Raw genomic sequence first — 21,614 nt, 5'->3', positions numbered from 1 at the left:
CAAACTTTTCTTTAAATTAGCAATATATAAGATTTATTTACAAATTCGGTATCCGTGCCCGTAGTAGGTAATGCAGAGCTCTTTAATCACAGGGCTCTCGGCACATTCAATAAATAACGTTATAATGCTTGTTATGAATTTAAAATAAATATCGCTTAATCATCTGTCCTTACTTGCATTCAATTACACACACACACACACACGCACACGCACACGCACACGCACTTGCACGCGCATTTATAAGCATAAGAAAATCGATTGTCAGGCCTGTAATACGCCTCACATGATTACGGTTCTCTTCATCGGTGAGTACGATTTAGCAATGAAACTGCGATTGTTTAGATAAGAAAAACATCATTTGCGTTGATCACACCAACGAATCATACTCATGATCGAAGGAACGAATATCGTTCCTGAAAGAAGAATCAACGTGCTCCGCAAATCGCCATAATCTTGCAAATACATCTAAAATATGTAGAGAAAGGTAGCTCACGCAGCTACTCGTAATCTCCTCTAGTTGGTTATTAAAAAATACAAACTCCCCCCAATATCTGGGACCGTTCGCCAGTTATACAATCTACGGACGTTATATACACAAAAAATTGCACACGATCACAATTCATGAGCTAATAACGAGTACGATGCGTAAGTAATTGACGCGCTAATGACGCACTGTGACATAAATGCTTCGTGAAAAAGAGAAAAGATAAGATAAACTACTACTGCGCAGAGTTCTCGAGGTTCGTGGCTCTCTTTCGGCTACTTTTTTGCGCAGTCGTATACTTCGACCTGCGCGAGCGATTAGACGTGACTCTCGAGGGGTACTTTAAAGACTTTGGAAGCCAAGCTGGTGTCCGGTAAAGATTGTGGACGAGCGTTGGTCACATTAAAAACAACGTTGCTCGGACCACGAAAGCTGACCTCGATGAGAAAACTGGCATCGGTGAGACCGCCAATGCGACCGGTGCTGAGATCCGGTGAGCTTGTTCTGAGCTGACTCTTCTTCGGCCTGTATTCATTTCTAACAACTCTTTCGGCCTCAACTTGCAACTTATTATCCAACCAATGCACTTTGTCGAAGTCCTTGGTACCACCGACCGTGTGTCTGCGTTTGATCGATCGTTCAGGCATACCGTTTTTTCGTTTCAATTTCGTGGCACTGTCTTTCCTCACGGATTGTCGCCTCTTGCTGATGTTGCACTCGGTTTTCTCAGTTTTCGTCAACGACTCCGACCTCTTCAATTTACTGTTGGGTGAATCAGACCTTTCCGAGTGTTTGTTCAAACTTTCAGATCGTTTCAGTTTTCCGCTAGTCGGCGATGACAGTCGTTCAGCGGAATGTTTGTTTAAGCTCTCGGATCTTTTTAATTTCGAGCAAGTGTTCTCGGATCTTTTATTCAATGATTCTGATCTTTTTAACCGCGATCTAACTTCGAAATTTGTTGTCAGACTTTCAAACTTCTCTAACTTATTCGAGTAATTCGAGTCGACGCCCTGATGAAAGTCCTTCGCATCATCAGCTTCCGATTTCCCGTTTTGCGCCATCGCCACGATAACATCCCTTTCCGGCGCAATCCTACAGCATTCTTGCATTTCGTTCGATTCTAAAGTCGGCTCGACCATCAGCTCCTTGCCCGATCGCAACTGATCCGATTCGATTTTCCTCCGCACGATCGCGCTACGATCGTTATCCGGTACGTCGTCGTCCAGTCGATCGGCGTTGCTGTTCTCCATTACCGACGAATCTGTGTCCTTTTCCGGAGCATCCTATCAGTAAACCATGTGATCAATATCTCTCAATACCAACAAACTTAAGCGAAACATAAAAACAATACGGTTTGATAACTTGATTTTGCATTTTAGATTCTTTTAAAAAAATATATAAGCATAATATTATTGACCTATAGTCCTCTCATGCATCGCTGAAGAGGCGGCCATGACAAGTTATTGCTGATTTGTCGTGATCGCCTTCTTCGCGTCACATGGTGTCCATGACAACAAGTACGTGAGTGGGGGAACCTCGGAGGTTTCGTGAGACTTGACGGTTAGCGCTGTAGTCCAAACTAGCACTCAACGAATAAGTACCGTAGATACGTTGCGATTTTACGACGTAGTACTTACATTTTTTTGACGAACGTGTTGATGTTTCTCGAGGGTCGACTTATGAAGACTCGGGTCCCGATAGGTTTCTACCAAGCCGGAATCCACAGGTTGAGTAGCGGCCGCGGTTTTTCGTTCGTTCTTTTCTTCTCGTGAACCTCGAACGTGCCGCGAGGTTTGCGTGTCTCGCGTTACCGCGAGGTCCTCGTCGCTGAGGGACGCGTTCTCCACGGTAGATCCACGAACCGTTTGATTCGTCGAGTTTATCAAGGATCTCCATTTACGATCGAAGGTAGTCGTCAAGCTGGTCAACAGATCGCTACCTGCAATCGAACCGTCTCGTTTAATCGATACATACCGATCGATTCGTGCAATCGCGCGAATCGTTCGTGTAAATCAGAAGCGAACGATCCAACGAAAGGCACACAAAGCATCGTATATCGCTGGGTAGTCAAACGTTCTCGAACAAACAATAAAATTACAGTCGATGTGGCGTAACAGCAAACGCAAACTGTTTGCGTGACCAAGAGGTTGTAAACGTCTTTGTTAGAAAGGCTTCGGTGGGTGAGACAGCGGCTACAGAGCTAATAAAGTTCGCATAAACGCATTCCTACCACGATAACAGTATTCTAAATCGACGTTGAGAGAGTCGCACATACACTCGACGCTCTACCTTCTCCTTCGTTTTGTCTCCTTTTTCGCTTTTCCGTTCGTAGAATGCGTTGCAATTTAAGTGGCCAGAGTCGGTATCAAGCAATGAAAGGATCGGAATAAGAACACGGAGGTGTAGAAGAAAGAGTGGAACGAGGAAAACAAGTATGAAAAACGCAAAAACAGAGAAAATGCTGAGCGACGAGATCGTTAAAACGGTGGTCCTTTTCTCTTTGGAAAGGAGATGGAGGGAATCGAGGAAGAGCGATAGTACTTGTCTATTTTTGCGTACGCGACACTTCAGTGATCTCGAATATTGCGAATAAAAACACACTATGATAAAGAGAACACTGTATATTTTCCTCATAAATCGTTGATCAGAAAGTGAATAGGGTTATGTTACCGGCTTCGATCGAGAAAAAGCAACTGTCGGTAGGAAAGGAAACCTATTATATAACTAGCTTAACATTGGTCAGTCATCAAACGGACCGAACGAGAATGATCGATCGATAGGTTACATTTATCGTAAGATTGATAATGGGTCATTTCACATCAAATCAATCACTATTTGCACTTGATGGTCAGAGATTTTTATAAAACTGAAATACAACACGGTTCAGATAAAAATGGAGACGGAAAAGGGGATTAGTCATATTTTCGTCATTTATATATTTTATGGTTTAATTAGAAAATATAGAACGTTGTGTTTCTTTTTCTTTTTTGAAACACAAAAATTGTAAACAAATTTTTATTTTGCAAATTTTAAAGACTACAAACGAACACCCCGTAATTTTACACGGATTGCATCATATTTTAATGTGATCATAACCCTAACACGGAATGTAAAAAGTGATTTGATGTGCAATGACTAATGACCCTAAAGCATTGGTTTCCAAACTGTTTAGAAGGCGCCCCCCTGAAAAAAAAAGAAATATTTTGCACTCGAGATTTATAGATAAAATATTTGTTTATATTCATTTTAATTAATTCAAACTTAAATTGTTTCTATTGATTTCTAGATTTTAATTTTTTATTCATTGAATTTAAAAAATTACTTTAAGGAACCTTCTCACAAAATTGTCGCATTAATAAATGAATAATATTTATTGCGTTATAAAGAATGTATGTGTGTATATACATATATGTACACATATGTATATGTATCCGCACAAGGATTCTGGTATGTACGTGTAGGTTTAGTTTTAAAACTGTTTTAATTATTGTCCTGATGTAAGCAACACAGTCAAAATATTGGTAGTTGTTATAGATGAATGTCAGTTACAATTTTAATTTACTTTATTCAAAGCAAATCGTCTTTGAAGAGGTTAGAATGATACAAGAAAAATATATTCTAGAGTCGTTAAACTTCGATAACCAAATACGTAGGTAAATATTTTAGTCATTCATATTTTTCTGCATTAAAAATTTTTTTCGCGACTCATTTGAATTGTAAAGTTAACTGTTCATTTGAGAGTTTTATCTTCAAAACTTGCTATGTAAAATAAAAGCTCTTTCACATGAGCAAGCAGGTGAGTCTCCATGCTGGCAGTTGCACCAACACTCGTATGTTCAGCTTTAAAAAATTCTTACTCTTGTACTCATCTCCGCTGAAAAGTCTTACTCTCAAGAGTAAACCTCTCCAGTGGACACCGAGCATAAGGCACTCCCTATTTTAGAAACACCGCTCTGAAGGAAAAACAGAGAGAGACAGAGAAAGAGAGTGACCAAGGACAAGGAGACCGCTAGCGTGCGCTTAGTGTGAAAAACGATAATGGAAACAGAGTGTAAAGCCATTCGGGTGAGCCAGGTTTAATCGAACGGTTTAATAGCGCTCGAACAGCTTGTGACTTGGAATTCCAGCCTGCAGACGAAGCAATTTACCTCGAAGGAATCTGTTTAAAGTCTTGGAAGACAATCCGGCCCCTGAGCCTGACACCCCTCGCGGTGATTGCTCGATGGGGTCGATAGATTCAGAGAGTTTGGAGGGCTGCGAGGTCGGTACTCTCGAGAAGGGTGCCGATGATTGTTGCGCGACATCGATGTCGACCGCGTCTGACACTGACCCTGGCACTTGCATTCGCCCTGGCATCGACATTGGCATTGGCATTCGCATCGGTATTGGCATTGGTACTGGCATCGGCATGGACGATGGGCCCGGTGTCTTCGAGGTGGGACCAGCGGGGTCTGCGGTACCGTGTAGGTGGGACGATATGTACCACCAGAAACCGGGACTTGCCGTGTGCCTAAGTGTTCAACGCATTCGCATCGTCATAATCTACCATCCGAGAACACGGATACTAACATTTTTGCTGGTAGTGGCGAACGAGCGAGTGAACAAACGAACAACCATCGAAACAAAATACGAGTGCGTCTCCTGCCCTCCTTCGACCTCTGCACCTTTTCTCGGTTAACTTTTATCTTCGCTAACCGGACACGGTTCGTCAAATCATTCCTATTTCTTGCACTCTATATCATCTGCTTGCTTTTCTTTTTCCTTCATTATCATTTCCTTTACCCGTTGATACACGGTAGTTTTGGAAGGTCGATTTCATGCAGATTCGTATCTTTTCTTTCTTAAACGTTTTAGACGTATTGCAGCCAAATACGCTCGCGTAACTGCACACGTTTAGGTACTATTTGGTTGTCCCGAAAATAACTGCGTATTTAAATACTATAGCACGGTTGACATGTTGTATCTAATTACATGACGTGCTTAAATGCCAAACGTTCGAGCCAATCATAATCTACATTTCCAGTGCATAAACTTATTCGTAACGTGTTTTGTTTCAAATTTATCGTTGTTTTATAATAATGGTTATTAATTGTCAAATTCGTGTTTGCCTTTTGTGAGTTTAAACCAGTGTTTTTCAAAATAGAAAGCATGATCCTTAATGAGATTGCAAATCAAAATGTTTCATGTAGGAGAACGTGAATTGCTTAAACAACTGTTTCTATTAATACATTGATTTTGGAGTTTAATAACTGTAACACGTATTTTCATATATGAAGTGGATCTTTTAGAGATGAACTTTTTGTATAAAATAAACTAAAATTCTAACTAATATTAATCTATGACATCAATCAAACTTGTAATGATGTTGCTGTGTTATACAGCACTTGATCTTACACTTCAAACATTTAGTTATCAATATTTATTCACAATTGTAGTAGTTAATTTTATGTTACAATATGTAAAGTAATTGAAAAATTAAATGTACACAGATGTACTAGTATTCTTGAAGAAATTATACGTACTACTTATTACATTTAATAAATGCTTTAGAAAAAGTAGGGAAACTATTGGTTTAAACTCAATTGTAATGCATGATTTGCGACTTAAACTATTAATGAAGCGTGAAACCAAGACATGTGCAGACAATGCAAAACTGATTTAAAAAATTTCAGTTTTAACATACAAGTCTTAAAATTTCAACAAAGTAAGATTGTAAAAGTCTGATTAACAATGAATTGTGGAAAACTCACATTGAACAGAATTCAAAGCAAACTGTTCAAAAACGTGCAAGTGACTTTGGCAGTTTTGAGAAGCAGCAGTATCTTATAATTTGATCAATATAGAAAAGGTATAGAGAAAATGAACAAGTGGGTATTGTACAAGCTGATAAGCAACAGTGGATGAATATACTAGAAGTCTTCATTTCATTATTGCAGCAAAATAAATTGAAGATGGTCGATCTCAATGGTTGAATAAAAATGAGACACCAAAGCATAAGCAATTTGCCTCAAAAAACTGTGGTTACTATATGGTAGATTAAAGCTGGCATTATCCATTATAATTTTTGAAAACTTGAGGAAAAATTAATATAGGGTAATATTGTAAAAAACTTGACACATTGTGAGAAATTATTAGAAAAACAACCAGCTATGATGAATAGCAAATTGTCAATTTTTCCTCACATTGTTGGACATTAACAAATTGAGATATGAAGTTCTATCATGCCCTCCATACATCTGGGATATGCTATCAATGAATTAATCATTGTTTAAACATCTTCACAATGTCCTTTGTGATAGAAAATTTAATAATCATATGAAGACATGACTGCATTTCAAAAGTTGATTGATTCTAGAATTCAAATTTTTTTCGAAAATGATATAATTAAACTTGTTACTGTTTGAGAGAAATGTACCAAAAGAAATAGGAGTTGTGATTTAAAAAAATTATAACAATGAGTTGTTATTCACACTTGGAGACTACTGGGGCAAAACAGGAAATGTTCAAATTTTGATTAACATGAATTAAAATGATTATCTGTTACTAAATGAAAAGTACTATTGAACTACTGATTAAGAATTGGAGAAAACGAGCATTGTCCAATAGAAAACAGTTTCAATTTTTAAAATGTGGGTAAAAACAAGATGTGTCCACATGCTAGCAACTGAAAACGAGGAATGTCCACTTGAGTTTTAGGTTCGTACTATTTAGTTTTAATTTTAAGAATTCTGTTTTGTTTTGTTGTTTTACATACTTTGAATCATTGAATATTTTTAAGCACAATGTCAATAGTGTAATGTTTCAATAATTTGTTTCCTCTTTTTTATCATTGAGTCCTTTAAATTTTCAAACTTTAATGTTTAGTTCACCGAAAATAAATATTTTTGGACATTCCCTGTTTTCTCCAGATAGTCTTCATTTACAGATATTAGCGAAAATACGTAGTTATTCTCGGAACAACCTAATATAAATTCCTTGGGAACAAAAGAACTGGAAAAAAAAAATAGGGAAATACGAGAAACTTTGAAGGTAACCTACGGTATGTCGGACGTATCTAATCATAAACTGGTACACCGAGATTTCAGGTGAGACTCGTTTGAAGAACGAGCAGGAGGCAATCTCGCCGACAAGGCTGAGAGTGAACAACCAAGCACGCATGCGGTAAAGCGTACCAACTTAACAACTGTTTTCGCGACATCGACTAGAACACATGCAGGTGCGTAGAAAGAAATTCTACGAAAAGTGACCGATCGTACGTTTCGACGAGATCGAGCTTGTCATGTATCGTATGCGTCAAAATTTATTTTAACGTTGTACGAGAAGAAGATCAAGCTCGATCAAATAAGAACTCGAAACTTATTGCTACGAACAGAGACTTGCACACATGCATGGGACGAGACATAAACTGAAGAAACAAACGACGAACGAACTTGTAACAACTCGTGCTTAAACTACGATTCAATGCTGTGCTCGATGTTCCATCGTTCTAGCGCTTCGTTACCAATTTCTCGTAATCGTGTCGCTAAATAGTAGAAAAAGACGTACAAAAAGGGAATAACGATCTCAGACTGATAAAATAAAAGAAACTATCAAAACAATCGTATGCATCTATCGCACATCCGGTAGTTGCTGGTAAGAATCGCTTAAAGAGTGGCGAAGAACAGACGAAAGAAATGTACCTAGAAAGCTTTTTGTTAATAGTCAGAATCTTCTGAGTCCATTGCAGAAAACAAGATCCAGCTACACTCACCGATCGTCAAGAAGCGACGTTACATAGAGAACAATATAAAGAGAATAAATAGATACATAAACAGGATGACGCTGTACAGTATACAGGGTGTTTCCTCTAACTCGAGCACTGAGGATACCTCCGTTGTTTTCGATGATACCAAGAAAATCAAAGGAGAAAATTATTCATTTCGAAAGAGAGAATACTCTCTGGTAAGCAACAATTTTTGTTCATAGTCTTATTTTACTATATCATAATTAGATACTTCTAGATTTCTACTATCAACATTTTTTTTTAAAATACAACATATTTTCATTAGTGCAATAATGTAACTTATAAAGGAACAAATTTGGTAATATAGAATATATTAAAGTTCAAATAATTTTGAACAAAAATTACATTTGTACATTTTTCAAACATGATTTTTATTATTCAAGATCATTCTATTCAACATATCCTATGCGATTAAATTTATTTATCTGCAAGCTACATCATTGCATTGATAGAAATATGTTATTTGGATTTAAACAGTTTGATGGTGACTATAAAATTTTATAAAATATAACTACAACCAAAAACTTGGTGCTTACCAAAATATTGACCTCAGCGATCTAAAGGATTTTCCAAGTTGATTTTTGTTCGTATCATTGAAAGGAACCAGAACATTTTAGCGACTCAAGTTGGAGAAACATCTTGCATAGCAGGATAATCTCGAAAGCTTCAAAACATTGAAGAGTGAACACGCAAAATGGAATGCAGGAATTTAGTAGGATCGTGGTGGTTAGACAATAGTTTTTGTGTAATAGGATTGGTTTGTCCAGTTCTCAAAGGATACAGAGTATACTACAAGTACAAAAATATAAAGAGGGATCGAATAGGCGAGGAACAGGAGTTTCATGGGACAATGAAACGATATTGACGCTTAGAATATTACGAAAAGCGGTCAACGACACTAATCGATACTAACCGTCATCCGAGACGTCGCTGGAAAGTGGTTTTCGTTGTTGATGATGGATTGGCGGCGGTGATGCCGATTGAGAAACGTCGTGTGTTTCGTGCAGAGAATCCAAGCTCCCGTAGCGAACGGGCGGCAGTGACGAAGGTCCCAGTCTCGGCTATTAATTTAAAAAAAAAAAAAGAATTAAACGGCGAAAGTTGCTTCTTTCCATATAAAATTGGATGCATTTTTATTTGGATAATGAATAACGTTTTATCTAAATGAAACTATCATCCAGATAAATGTTAATTCCTATAAAATGTTATTCAATATTCGAATAACGACGGTTGGTGAGTAAATATATTTATTGAATGAAATCTACTTGTTATGTATGCGTATGAGTGTGATGCGTATGTTTGTAGTACATTGTATGTAATATTTATGTGGTATTTGACGTATTTTTGTGACTCGTATAATAATTGTAGTTTTGGTGTGGAACATACATTTGTGCAAAGTGTGATTTTGATGGTATGTAATACGTTACATTATTCGAATATTTTATTACACTAGCAATCTGCATTACTCAATACAGAATTGGTGTTCATTAAATATCATATCATAAAACACATACAGTATAAAAACTACACAATTCGATTCAAAATGTTTTATCTAGATAAAGATTCATTCGAATAATACCTATTAAATATGCTTTTCCGTTCATGATAAAAAGCCAAACTTACATCTCTGTCAGTCTTCAATTTCTTTATAATAGTGTTTGCGATGTTCACCGGAGTCAGAATTGCTGGACCAGATTCGTCCGTGAGCTGCGCGACTCGTCTAACCGCCGTGGGTTGTTGCTGCACAGCAATCGAGAGTGGTGGGATTCGTGTGGTCGATCGAGAACCGATGTCCAGGTAAGATTGATCGGGGAGCATGTCATTAAACGCGGAAAGTCGAGCACTCGACGTTAGATAATTCGGCGCCACGGTGGTGTCAACTATACTATCTAGCAGATCATCGTTCTCCATCTCCCGTTTCGCCAGTTGCCATTCCATCTCGATTCTCCGTCGTTCTTCCTCCCTTTTCTCGGCTTCTCGCCTTTGCCGATTCTGATCCCTCTGCAGCATTGCCTTCGTTTCCTGCTCGAACCTTCGTATACGTTCTTGGGTGGTCGCGCTCAGGCCAGTGTAGGTTCTAATCGTGACCTCATCATTGCTCTGCTTGGTGTCGTTCGAGGCGCTCGAAAGCGTCGAACTCGCGTCAAAGCAGCTCAGGCCAGTCTCGCTAGAGAGTTGCGACGACTCCGAAGCCGACGAGACGGCCGAGCGACGAGCCGATTGCATCGACTCGACCGGAGGGTTTAAATACTTTCTCGATCTGTCAAAGGGAATGCTGTCGTCGTTGCTGCTTATCGCGTCGACCGTATTGTCGATGCAGTCGGCGATACCACCGCTACTTGCGGCAACGCTACTGATCGCGACCTCGTCGATCGTCGGGGACCGATCGGTGGAACGACCAGACTGATTCTTGTTCTCGTGCATCAGAACGATTTCGCTGACAGAACATTGTCGCTCGTTTAACGCCATGCTCCGTCGATTCGGCAAGTTTTCCGTCTCTTGTTTCACTTTCAACTGCAAAGAAAGAACTAGATTACGCTGGTGAATCGATATGTATAGAGATAAATTAAAATATATTATTACTTTTAAAAAGATTCGTAATGTTTAGTTTTGCCATCACTGTAATAAAGAATACGTCATACGTGTCTTGCATTAAACGAACCTTTTCAATCTCGTGACTCTCATTGTCCGTCTCATCTTGACCTTTTCTTCTTCTTTGTATTTTGCGATTAGCGGCGGATATGATGGACGACACAATGTCCTTGGCAGAAGCCATTTCGCGAACTCCTGTCATTGGAACGAAAATGGAAACATGTGAACGAATGAAAGGAAATTATTGATGTCTTGAAAGAGAATTGTAAATTTTATGACAAATTAATTGTATTATAGAAATATCTTTTCAAACGATAATCTTGATTCGTACCTTCGACTTTTTGAATGTTGTTTAACAATAAATTATGATTATTGCTCGAGGTCGTATCGATTTCGTTATTGTCAGCCGGAAGGCTCAGATTAACGCTCAGTCTGCTTAAATCGTCCAAATCGTCATCCGAAAAGAACCAATCCACCTACGACATGATAAAAATATCGATTAATATCAATTTTTTTGGTTTGTAGTTTCGTGAAATCATTATAGCGCCTCCTTCTCCTGTAAGTCGATATTCTACTAAAGTTCTCTTCCATTTGACATACAAAATTCCGTAATCTATATCTCAACGTTCTTCCTTTATCTTATTACACTTTTCTTACTGGCATCATTCTACTATTAAATTCTCTATAATTTTTTTGAGTTCGTACGTTCTGTTTTTATGTAAATTTTTGAAATTTAGTTTGCAAACAGCACTTTAATTTCTCTTCTTTTCATACTTCATTTTCTTGTATTTTATAATAAATGATTGTTTACATGTGTAGTTCCATAAGCTCTGTGCAATAAAGACGTTGAATAAAATACAATAAAAAAATAAAAATACGTACATTATTCAGCAAACTTTCGACGATTCGACACTGATGCGACATATCGGTGACCATAGTAACCATATTGTCCCTAGAGCCACTGGCTCGCACCAAAGTAGGTCCAAACACAATGGCTAAATTCTTCGCTTCCATTTTATTAATTTCACTATGCTCGACTATCCTTTTCAGATGCAACATCAGATATTTCAGGGTTTCGAAGTGATGTTCCGGAAGGTCCCTGAGCAGCTTCCGTATCGTTGTCATTCTTCTTTGAGGATCTTCAACTTTATCGGCGTCAATGAACATAGGATACAATTCTGCTGTGAGCAACGAATCCGGAAGTTGCCGGAAGAAGGATTTAAGCAGGGACGATATCACATTCACATCGCTCCATCTAGGATCCTAAGACAATCGAAAGAAAGAAATCGTAGATTAATGATTGCAGAAAGACATAAGGTGGACAACGCGGAGTAAACGTTGCCTACTTTTACCTGAAGATTGATGTTTTCAAATCCTTTGTTAACGCTGTCTGTCAAATGAGAAATAGCGGCGGTATTGCCAGGTACTCTGTAAATACCCACCACTTCGAGTCCTCTCGCTTCGACGATACTCGTGCACATCTCGACGATCAACGGCACATACTCCGAGAAGGTTGACTGCATTAAGAAACATAAGCAGTTACAGTAATATAGAAATAAATGATAAAGTTACAGACCGCAATATAGTAATTCTTGCTTTCAAGTGACATTTTTACGCCCGGATTTCTGTGACCAAATCATCCCCCGAAACTGTTTAGATTTATTTAGGTCAAAATTAAGGTTTATATTATTCTATTTACTTTTCTTATTATAAGATGAGGTCTCAACTTGAAATAAAAATTGCTACCAATCCTGCTTTTGAGTGAATTCCCCATCCATATTTAGTCATTTCAAAACGGGAACTACTCTAGGCAGTATTGAGAATGGGAATAAGTATACGCATTTACCGGTGGGCAGAGTTCGAGCGGTACTTTAAAAGTAGCACCCTCTGGTGGTAGTTGCGTCGTCGGCGAAGAAGGAGATCCCGTTTGACCGTGCATTCTTCGAAGTTGTTTTGCGACTCTACCTTTCCACGTTTTCGTCTTTGGAGAAACTAAACTTTCGATCGTTTGACTTGGTTTTCGCGTCTTGTTTATCGGCGATTGACCTGTCGGTGATCTATTCCTGAAGGAAGTCAGCTTTTTGATACTTTTGTGTCCCGGTAGTGGACTTAATCTTTGCCCGGCACCACTGCTCGGCACCGTCATCGTACCACTCGGATTAGCGGTCATCTGATACGTCGCAGAACTGCTGCTGGTAGGACCTGGAGTTTGCGGAACAGCCTGCTGTTTCAAGGTGCTATTGTAGGCAATCTCCTAAAATACGATATGAAACGTGACTGGGTTGATAAGAATAATGAAACGAGATAAACAACTATTTATATTCTCTTGAGAAAAGGCTATGATAAAAATCTGTAGTGGTCATAATTGAAAAGACGGAAGAAAACAACGATCGGTAAAACGAAGTGAATGGCCGGTAAGGTAGAAAGTTACAACAAATTTATGAATAAAGATAAGGAAAGTAAAAACAGAAAGAAAAGATAAAGAAGTGAACCAGAGACAAATGGAAATAAGAATAGACAGAAAAATGGAATCATTGAAAAAAAATCAGGAAAATACTCTGCTTTGAGATAAATTAACGGTTTCCGTTTTATTACTTAAAAACGGAAATTATTGTATTCAAGGTTTCTAAACTCACAGACGGCTTTTCAACGGCAGCATGCTCGTGCAGAGATCGCAACCAAAGAGCCATAGACGCCGCATCTTCGGTTTGTAAAAGAACTTCTGCATTTGGATTCGCTAACCGCAGTACATGTTTGCGTTTCGTATAATCCTCCGCAATATCCACTAAAGAACACCTTACATCCACGCTTTGGGCTATGCTATCGCCGTCGCTGGTCAACGAAGGACACTAAACGATTAGAAAATATTTGTTATGAATGGTGAAATTATGATGAATGTTTCTGTATTAAAATCTGATCTGTTAGACTTTGATCTCATAACACGAATGTGAATTATAGCTAATAATTTATAATGTAGAGTTTTTCTCTTAAATAATTTAACTTGATTATCTTAGTTGCACGTGCACTTATTCCACAATGTACACTTTTTCCTACGTTATTTTTATATTTTATAAATTTAATTCTTGTTGTTAAACTGTACACTTGCAATAAAAATATTTATTGCGAATTAATAGACGATGTTCAATGCATAGTAATACTATCATTTGTCAACAAAAAGATTCGACATTCCATATGTTTCCGAAAGAGTTTAAATTGAAACAGGATAATATACCTGATTTTGACGATCCTTATAAAAGAAGAGAATCGGTCCACGAAGAATACCCCATACTTGTTTCCACGAACGGTCGGAAGATCGCTGGAATATGAATGAAACAGAATAGAATAGTACGTCAAAATACGGGTGGTGAGCAGCTTCCAGGTAAAACCATCAAGTTCCTGTACCTTGCCATCCAATACCGTGAATTTGATATGCAGAGGACCCTCTCGCTCAATTTGCTCGATGACGTCTTTTACGATGCCAGTTGTCTCCAGAGCAGTACATGTGTTGCTGCTGAAAAAATCGAATGCACTCTTAAAAGAATACGCCAACTTCTGTCGTTAATGCGTTCTTTGATCGTACAGTTGCTTTTTCCGATCAAGTAAAGCTTTTATAATTTTACAATCAAGATTTCTATTAGGTCATTTCACATGAAGCGTCGTATTTTCGCTTAGCTGAATATCGGTTGAGATAAATGTAAGTTGTCTTTGGAGTCATGTTGTGTTCTCTCAAATAGACATCAAACTTTAGTACATTTTTTTTCTTCGTTAATGTTCAACGCCTCGTATAATGTGTCATCTAACCAAAAATTAAGCATTGTCTTCTTCTATAAACGTAACTTAAAACAAAATGAAACACTAACTAATGAAACCATCAATGTAGCGTTTAGAGAAAGTATGGTAAATATAGGAACTGAACATAGTTGGTTTGAAAAGTTTCATTCTGGAAATTTTAATCTCCAATATGAGCCGAGAGGAAGAATTGAATCCATTGTTAATAAAGAAAGGAACTAAGAGCTGCTGTAGAAGCTAATTCTCAGATGATTGTTTGGACTAATGGATTCGATACAATAGAAAACATTCTGAAGAGTAATTAGATGTTGGTGAAGTTCGTCAGATAGGTTTCTAAACTGATAGTGCACTTCAAAAAGGTTATGGTGGTCATATAATGGTCTGTAAAGGAATCGGTTATTAGTTTCTTAACATTCGCGAAACAATTACGGCATAATTGGGTTATAAAACTTTGTTTCGTTCGGAATATTCGCTAGACTCTTCAGTAGTGCATTACCTTTTGCTCCATTGCTTTCTCCGAAATGAACAACTTAGAGAATATATGCAACTGTAAATGTAGCATTTGAAGAATTCATTACATCTATGAATGTAAGCTTTCCGGAAGAAGGCATGTATAATTGAATGATTCATTGAGAGAAGACTATAAAAGTCTGTCGAGATTACGTTAAGTAAAATTCAAAGATATAACGTTCTAAATTTTATACCCAAAATACGACATTTCATGCGAATCAATCCAATAACGAATACGAAAGGAGCGAATATTTGGTTAACTCGATACCAATTTTTTCTCTTCGCTGCTATCTCCAATCGCGGAACTCTACATTGAAGCCACGATATCTAAGCTAGAAACACATACAGCTGAGTACGAAGAAATATATTATTCGCGAAGTGTTAGTGAATATAGGCGAAGCAGTTAAATCGAGCAACTGAGTTGAAGGACAGAAAGAATCACAAGATAGATCGTTATGTTAGTGTTACGACGATGAAAATGATAAAAACGAGAGGACGCAACGAGAAAGGCTTGCAGCGTTAATCCGACAACAGGGAAATAGAAGACGTTTTTGTGGAAACAGAATGCAGCATCTTCGTGCTTTGTTCAACATGAACTGTCCTCACCGATAAATATTTCTGTTTAAGGATGCAGACTGTGTCATATCCTCGAAGATGCGTCGCAGCGATGCTATATCGTTTGGAAAGAGCGGTAGACGCCACCTCTTATGAACGCTGAAAATATGGACGGAGGCAGAGCTTGATGTATACTCGGGATAAACAACTACGCAACAGACAAGACCTCCGCCCCTGAGACCACACGGAGACCGTGTCCGTACACCAAACAAAACTAAGCGAATTACGCGTCAACCTAGAGGGAAATTTGACTTTAATCGCGAAAACCTTTAACCCACCTTCTGGGTGTGTGAATAGGCTCGGAATCGCTCAACTCCAAATCGCTATCAACGTGCATTCGTTCACCCCAGGTTGCTTTCAAATACGAGACCCTTCTAGTGGCACGATCTTCATCCGCTGAAAGAGAAGAAATGTGAATAATTTTCAATGAGGAAAGAACATTTATTTGGAAGCAGAGTTCTATAATAGTTGAACACCATTAGATTACTTTTGTAATTAATTAATAAAGTATAATAATTTATGATAACAATAATCATAAATCATTTAATCGTCACTGTCTGTGTTTAATCATCATGTTCTATATTCCTTGTAAAACAGTATATTATTAGTTTCAGTATTTCAAGTACTGGCATTATGTAAGAGTCTATTAAAAAGTGATCACGTTACTTGAGAATGCTCCTTGTTTTATCAGTAATCATAATTGACCGTGATTAATTATATTATATTTTGCTCAACTCTGGTAAATACCAATCGTGTACACTTACCGATCTGTGCATTTTTCTGCCGTCTGAATACAACTCCATTACTGTGTACACCATTATCTGTGATTGTACCTGTAAAAAAATTGAATGGAATTAATTGTATAATCGTTTAATAGGTTATATCAAGAAATGGACTGAAAAATAACTGAATAATCTGGTTAACTGATAGAAATGATACCTAATCATCAAATAATCTGAAATTGAAAAAATAGCAACATTCTTTTCTGATTTCAAATGATTTGATGATTAGATATCTTTCTTTTCTTATAACTTCTGTAGAAATTAATATCTTTTAATTACATTTATTAAATTTGTAGTTTAATATATACACAATATTTCTGCCTTTGAAAAAGATATAAATAAAGAACACATAAAAGCTGTATTGAAGCTTGTGAAGCATTGGCTTGCACAGAGTGTAGCAGGTATAACGTTTGTGCAAATTCCAAATTTCTCATATTTTTCACAAAATTTCTTACATGATGCTGTAAAACATCATACAATATTAGTACTTTTTAATTGCTTTTTGATAAAGTATTAATATTTTTAAGTTAACATGTTCAAAGTTATAAGTATATTCTTCCCTGAACAATATGCATTGCTATTCCTAGGATATACCTACATTTTACTGTTTTTGAAAAGCTTTCAATTTAATTGTACAGTATCAAAACTACTATAATTCAAATGTGAGTCAGTGGACTATAAACGTGTTAAAAATATTTAATTCAGGACAGAAAGGTTCAAGATGGAGAATAAAATCAGAATTACAAATAGAGTACATGGATCGTAAACTAACCACGCTCTGTGTCCATGGATGGCACGTAACCATCTTGTTTTCTAGATCCTCTTTCAGCAGTTTTATCGTCACCAGTGAAGCTTGTTGCGTTAACATAAGAGTTCTCATTTTCGTTCTCATTGTCGATCTCGTTTTCATGGACATTTAGCTCTCGGTCAGCGTCCGTTTGTCGTTGCAGCCATCGATGTCTACTGGTTTGCGAATTGCCGCTCACTGATTCCCACGATTCGGCGCTGTTGCTTCGAATTCTTGGGCGAACAGCTTCGTTCTCCGCGATCCTCGGATTCGATGTGTCTGTGTATAAATCGCACAAAAAACACGTGAAAAGAACCGTTGGAATATTTTAAAAACAAAAGTTCGCAATGTTAGTAAATTGTAAACGGTGCGCCAATGAACACAAACACGCATACGTCTAAAAAACAGTATATCGTGCTTTGCCCACAGCAAAGCTAGAACATCGAAGAGTGCGGTGAACTGATTAGAAGGGCACAGAAAGGTGGGGAAAAAACGCATCGGCGAACACAACATTTAACTAACTCGACTTTCTTTTCTTTCTACCTTCAAGTGGTTTATAGTCGGTCGGCGGTTCACAGTGGATGAGTCTGCTGCCTACAGGTATTACTCTGTTTCCCTTTAATCCATTACCTAAATATTCACAGTAACGTATCAAGAATGGAGTTTCTTGGCCTCGAAGATGAAATACTACCATATAGACTTGCGTTGCTTTACCGTTATACGTGACTACGACCTTACTAAAGTTGTTTCGAACAGGAATTGTAACCGTAATGCATAGGTTATTGTAATCGTAATAGGTTATTTTTATACGATAACACGATACTGTTTTTTACATGCAAAAAATATCCATAAATTGGTAAATATATTACTATACAGCTACTGATGAAAATTAAAAACTTTTACATTTCTCATTGCATCTTCGCAAGTGTATTATCACTGAGTTTGCACAATTCTCAAAATGAAAATGAGACCAAACAACCATACTTAAATAATTTCTTCTTGCGCAATATGCAAATCATTTTTTAAAAAATATTCAATTGCAAATAATTAAAAATAATTCGAGTAGAATCGTATTTGAATTTGATTTCGACACAACAGATATTTTCATAAACAGAATTAGGGGTAAAATATTTAAGTTCCAACATGTAATCGGGTAAAATCCTTGGGAACATATATCATGATTGTAAAACAAAAATTACAACATTCTAACGCAACTTCTTTATCAGATTCAGCAATGAAAAAGATCTCGATAATTATCATCTAGTGTCTAAAAAGGGAAGTAAAGCAATTAAATACTAGTGAAAGAAACAACTGTAAGATGGCACTAGCAGTTTCGGTACAAAACGTTGTAGTTTCCATCCTTCTAACCGAATAATGTACACTTCTTGAAATTTATTACAATTTTAAAGAGCAAGGAAGTTGACGATTTAAGTAATTTCATAGTGCCGCAAGTTACAATCGACCTCGACACAGTGACAACTCTGTTCATCGCCGAGGTTAGGCGAACGGTTACAATTCCCGATTCTGAGTGCTGCGAAGAAGACCAGACACTCACCAGTATCCAACGACTTGGTTTCTCTAGTAGCTACCGGTACCCTTCTCGGTTCTTGAGCTTCGGCCTTCGACTCGAACTCCCTTTTTCGTACGGCAACGTTAGGTACACTGCGTTTGTTAGACAACCTGGACAGCTCGCTCTTGTACAGGCTAGTTCTGTCGCCAGCCGGTTCGTCGTCGTCACTGAACAAACGTCCGGATTCGAATTGTTTCGCGCGCTTCGAGACGATCTGAAGACCTTGCGGCAGCGTCGGGAACTTATCGTTGACTTTCTTCTCGGGTCCTGGCGAGGACGGAAGTGACGAAGCGCCGTTCCTCGTGTCTTGGCGTTCGTTGGGAAGCAACGTGGCGGCGCTGGAGATGTTCTCGTGTATTCTGGACAGCGTACCGACGAAACTCGGCTTGCCGACACCTCGATGCTGCTGGTGTCGATCCGTGTCCTTGGTGTCCTTGTCGTAGACAGCCGGGGAGCAACACAGTCGATCTGACACGGTAGACGTATCCTCCACCGACCGAGCGTTCGTAGTATCTTCGGACACGTCGTTCCTAGAACCGGAATACTCGTCCGCATCTCCAGCTGCGTTCAGTCTTTGCTCGTTCCGATTGGCGGAATACTTGTCCAGTTTCCCCGAGAAGCTTCTATCCTGAAGGGCTCGCGGACACTGCTGATGATCCTGTTTCGCTTCGTTCGGCGGCCAGATCTGCTTCTGTAGCTTCTGGGGTCTCGCGTAGAATTCACGGGGTATTGCATCGTTGCCACGTACCGGTGACTCGGCCCTCTCGTCCGAGAGGAACCAACCGATCGGGTGGCTGGGTCTGCGCAGAAATTCTTCCTTTTGCTCGAAGCTTTTGCGCAACCTGGTCATAATGATGGAGTCGTCGACGCTCGAGTTCTCGTTCCTGTTGCCGCTCGAGGCTCCGTTTCGGCTCCTGTTCGTTCCATTCCCGAAGTGAATGGAAGCGGAGTCGTACGCCGGTGTCCCGTCGGCTCGTATCGGCGACGAATCCCTCCTGGAGTCGATGCTGAACCTGGACCCGAGGTTGCAGGACCTGAGGGCGTCGGTGCTCGCGTAACTCGCCGCCTCGAGATTGTTGATCGTCCAGCTGCCGGTGCTGCCCTCGCTGGCGCGACGCGAAGTCACTCTTCTCGTGGCGGGACGGTAGATGGGAACTTGAGGCTCAGCTCGTGACAGTGGGTATCGCGTCAGGTTTGGGTGCTGTTGCTGATGCGGTTGGTAATACTGTTGCTGTTGATAGTGGCGATGATGCGGCTCATCCGTGTTCGCGCGACCCGATTCACCGAGTCTCACCCGTTCGTATATGGGATCCTTGATCCTGTCGTAGATCTGCTCGCTGTTGGTCCTGGAGTAGATCGACTCGGGACGCGTCCTATCGTAAACGTCGTACTTGTCGTACTTTGCATCCGATTGAACGTTCGGGGCGTCCTCTACCGTGGACGATTGCTGTTGGCTGTTTCGCAGTCTCGTTTTCTCGTCGATCGACTCGTAACGTCCGGTTATCTCTTGGTAAGGTTTGCAACGATACGTCCCCCCTCTGTTTGGTTGTGTTTGAACGTTGTTGTTGTTCGAGCGCGACTGTTGATTCTCTTTGGAGAACTCACCGGACCGTAGGTCCGGGTCTCTATACGCTAGGTCGTCGATAGTGATCGACTCGGTTTGGGTGGTTGGTAGCGGCATGGAACTAGGCGCTGAGCAAACCCAGGACTGTCTCGTTCTGGGCGACAGACCCGGTATCATGCTTGCTGATCTACGTTGCTTCTGACTGCTTCTTTCAGGTGAACGCAACCGAGGTCGTTGATTCGTCTCAGGATTGTGGGCAGTCTCGCCGAAGTATCGTTGCAAGATGTCGTCCTCTTTCGAGACCACGAGTAGACGCAACCAGGGTCCTGCTTGTTGAATGCGTTGCACCACTTTGGCGTACTGCTCGCCTCGCGTCGGTTTACCATCCACGGATACCACGCGATCACCAGTACGCAGACCAGCCTCCGCAGCTGGCGAATTGTCCCGCACTTGCTTCACGAATATCGTGTCCATCGGTTCTTCGATTCTCGTCCGCTCGTGGCCCGGTAGCATCTGAAAGTTAAACAAACAATGTGAATAATTGAACAAATATTTGGGGTACAAAAATTGGAGAATTTGGGGTACAGTGACACTTTGTGTTAATACGTTGACGTTAGTTTTACATATTTAACCCTGCGTACTAGTAGCTTCGCGAGTACAGTCTCGGGTGATAATTTGGTGAAATTTGGTTAACTTTAAATTTACATAAAAAAACGGTAGAGTCAAATTGTTGCGACACGAAACATCGTACAGTAATTTAACAATAGTAAATAATTAAGAAATTATTATATTGTAAGAAAAGAAAAGTATAAAAAATAATAAACAATATTAATTAATTGGGCTATTTTTTTTTATCTAGAATGTTATCGATGCGTTCACAATAATTGGAATTTTGTTATGTTACTTATTATATGTTTACAAAATTGTAAGAAACGGATTGACGAGAATTTTTTTGATCGAAACGAGTCCAAACGTGACCCTCGTTCGAATTTTTCAAAATTATAAATAATTTGATCATTTTTTGGCAAATAGTCCGAGTAAGGTCGTGTTTTTACTCATTTTCATCGGGAAGACCTCGATAATCCATTGATAACACTATCGTGAAGATACAATTAGAAAAATTATATTATTAATTAAT

At 39.0% G+C, this 21,614-nt stretch overlaps 1 protein-coding gene across 10 annotated transcripts in view; it reads right to left on the bottom strand.

Annotated features, from left to right (window-relative positions):
- Positions 1-11: 11 nt before the first annotated feature.
- Positions 12-21,614, bottom strand: part of Rhogap19d (Rho GTPase activating protein at 19D) — a 29,969-nt gene continuing 8,366 nt past the window's right edge. For 4 of the 10 annotated variants that reach the window (XM_076313096.1, XM_076313097.1, XM_076313094.1 and 1 more), the window contains 18 exons: positions 18,898-20,989; positions 17,886-17,972; positions 17,328-17,621; positions 16,538-16,606; positions 16,052-16,169; positions 15,765-15,872; positions 14,262-14,370; positions 14,092-14,175; positions 13,496-13,708; positions 12,706-13,113; positions 12,212-12,376; positions 11,742-12,122; positions 11,191-11,335; positions 10,930-11,054; positions 9,891-10,781; positions 9,181-9,328; positions 2,122-2,423; positions 12-1,767 (listed from right to left, as the gene is read on the bottom strand). In XM_076313096.1, the coding sequence (XP_076169211.1) occupies positions 802-1,767; positions 2,122-2,423; positions 9,181-9,328; positions 9,891-10,781; positions 10,930-11,054; positions 11,191-11,335; positions 11,742-12,122; positions 12,212-12,376; positions 12,706-13,113; positions 13,496-13,708; positions 14,092-14,175; positions 14,262-14,370; positions 15,765-15,872; positions 16,052-16,169; positions 16,538-16,606; positions 17,328-17,621; positions 17,886-17,972; positions 18,898-20,989 (6,705 nt within the window). In that variant the 3' untranslated portion in view covers positions 12-801. Of the gene's footprint in view, positions 1,768-2,121; positions 2,424-2,466; positions 3,668-4,632; positions 4,995-9,180; positions 9,329-9,890; positions 10,782-10,929; positions 11,055-11,190; positions 11,336-11,741; positions 12,123-12,211; positions 12,377-12,705; positions 13,114-13,495; positions 13,709-14,091; positions 14,176-14,261; positions 14,371-15,764; positions 15,873-16,051; positions 16,170-16,537; positions 16,607-17,327; positions 17,622-17,885; positions 17,973-18,897; positions 20,990-21,614 lie in introns of those variants that run through there. The other 6 variants (XM_076313095.1, XM_076313103.1, XM_076313102.1 and 3 more) reach the window with 6 other exon arrangements.

This window comes from Ptiloglossa arizonensis, chromosome 5 (genome assembly GCF_051014685.1).
Source record: "Ptiloglossa arizonensis isolate GNS036 chromosome 5, iyPtiAriz1_principal, whole genome shotgun sequence".
In the NCBI taxonomy this organism is placed as follows: domain Eukaryota; kingdom Metazoa; phylum Arthropoda; class Insecta; order Hymenoptera; family Colletidae; genus Ptiloglossa; species Ptiloglossa arizonensis.
The sequence above is the reverse complement of the archived record's forward strand: the minus strand, read 5'-3'. Positions and strand labels throughout refer to the sequence as shown.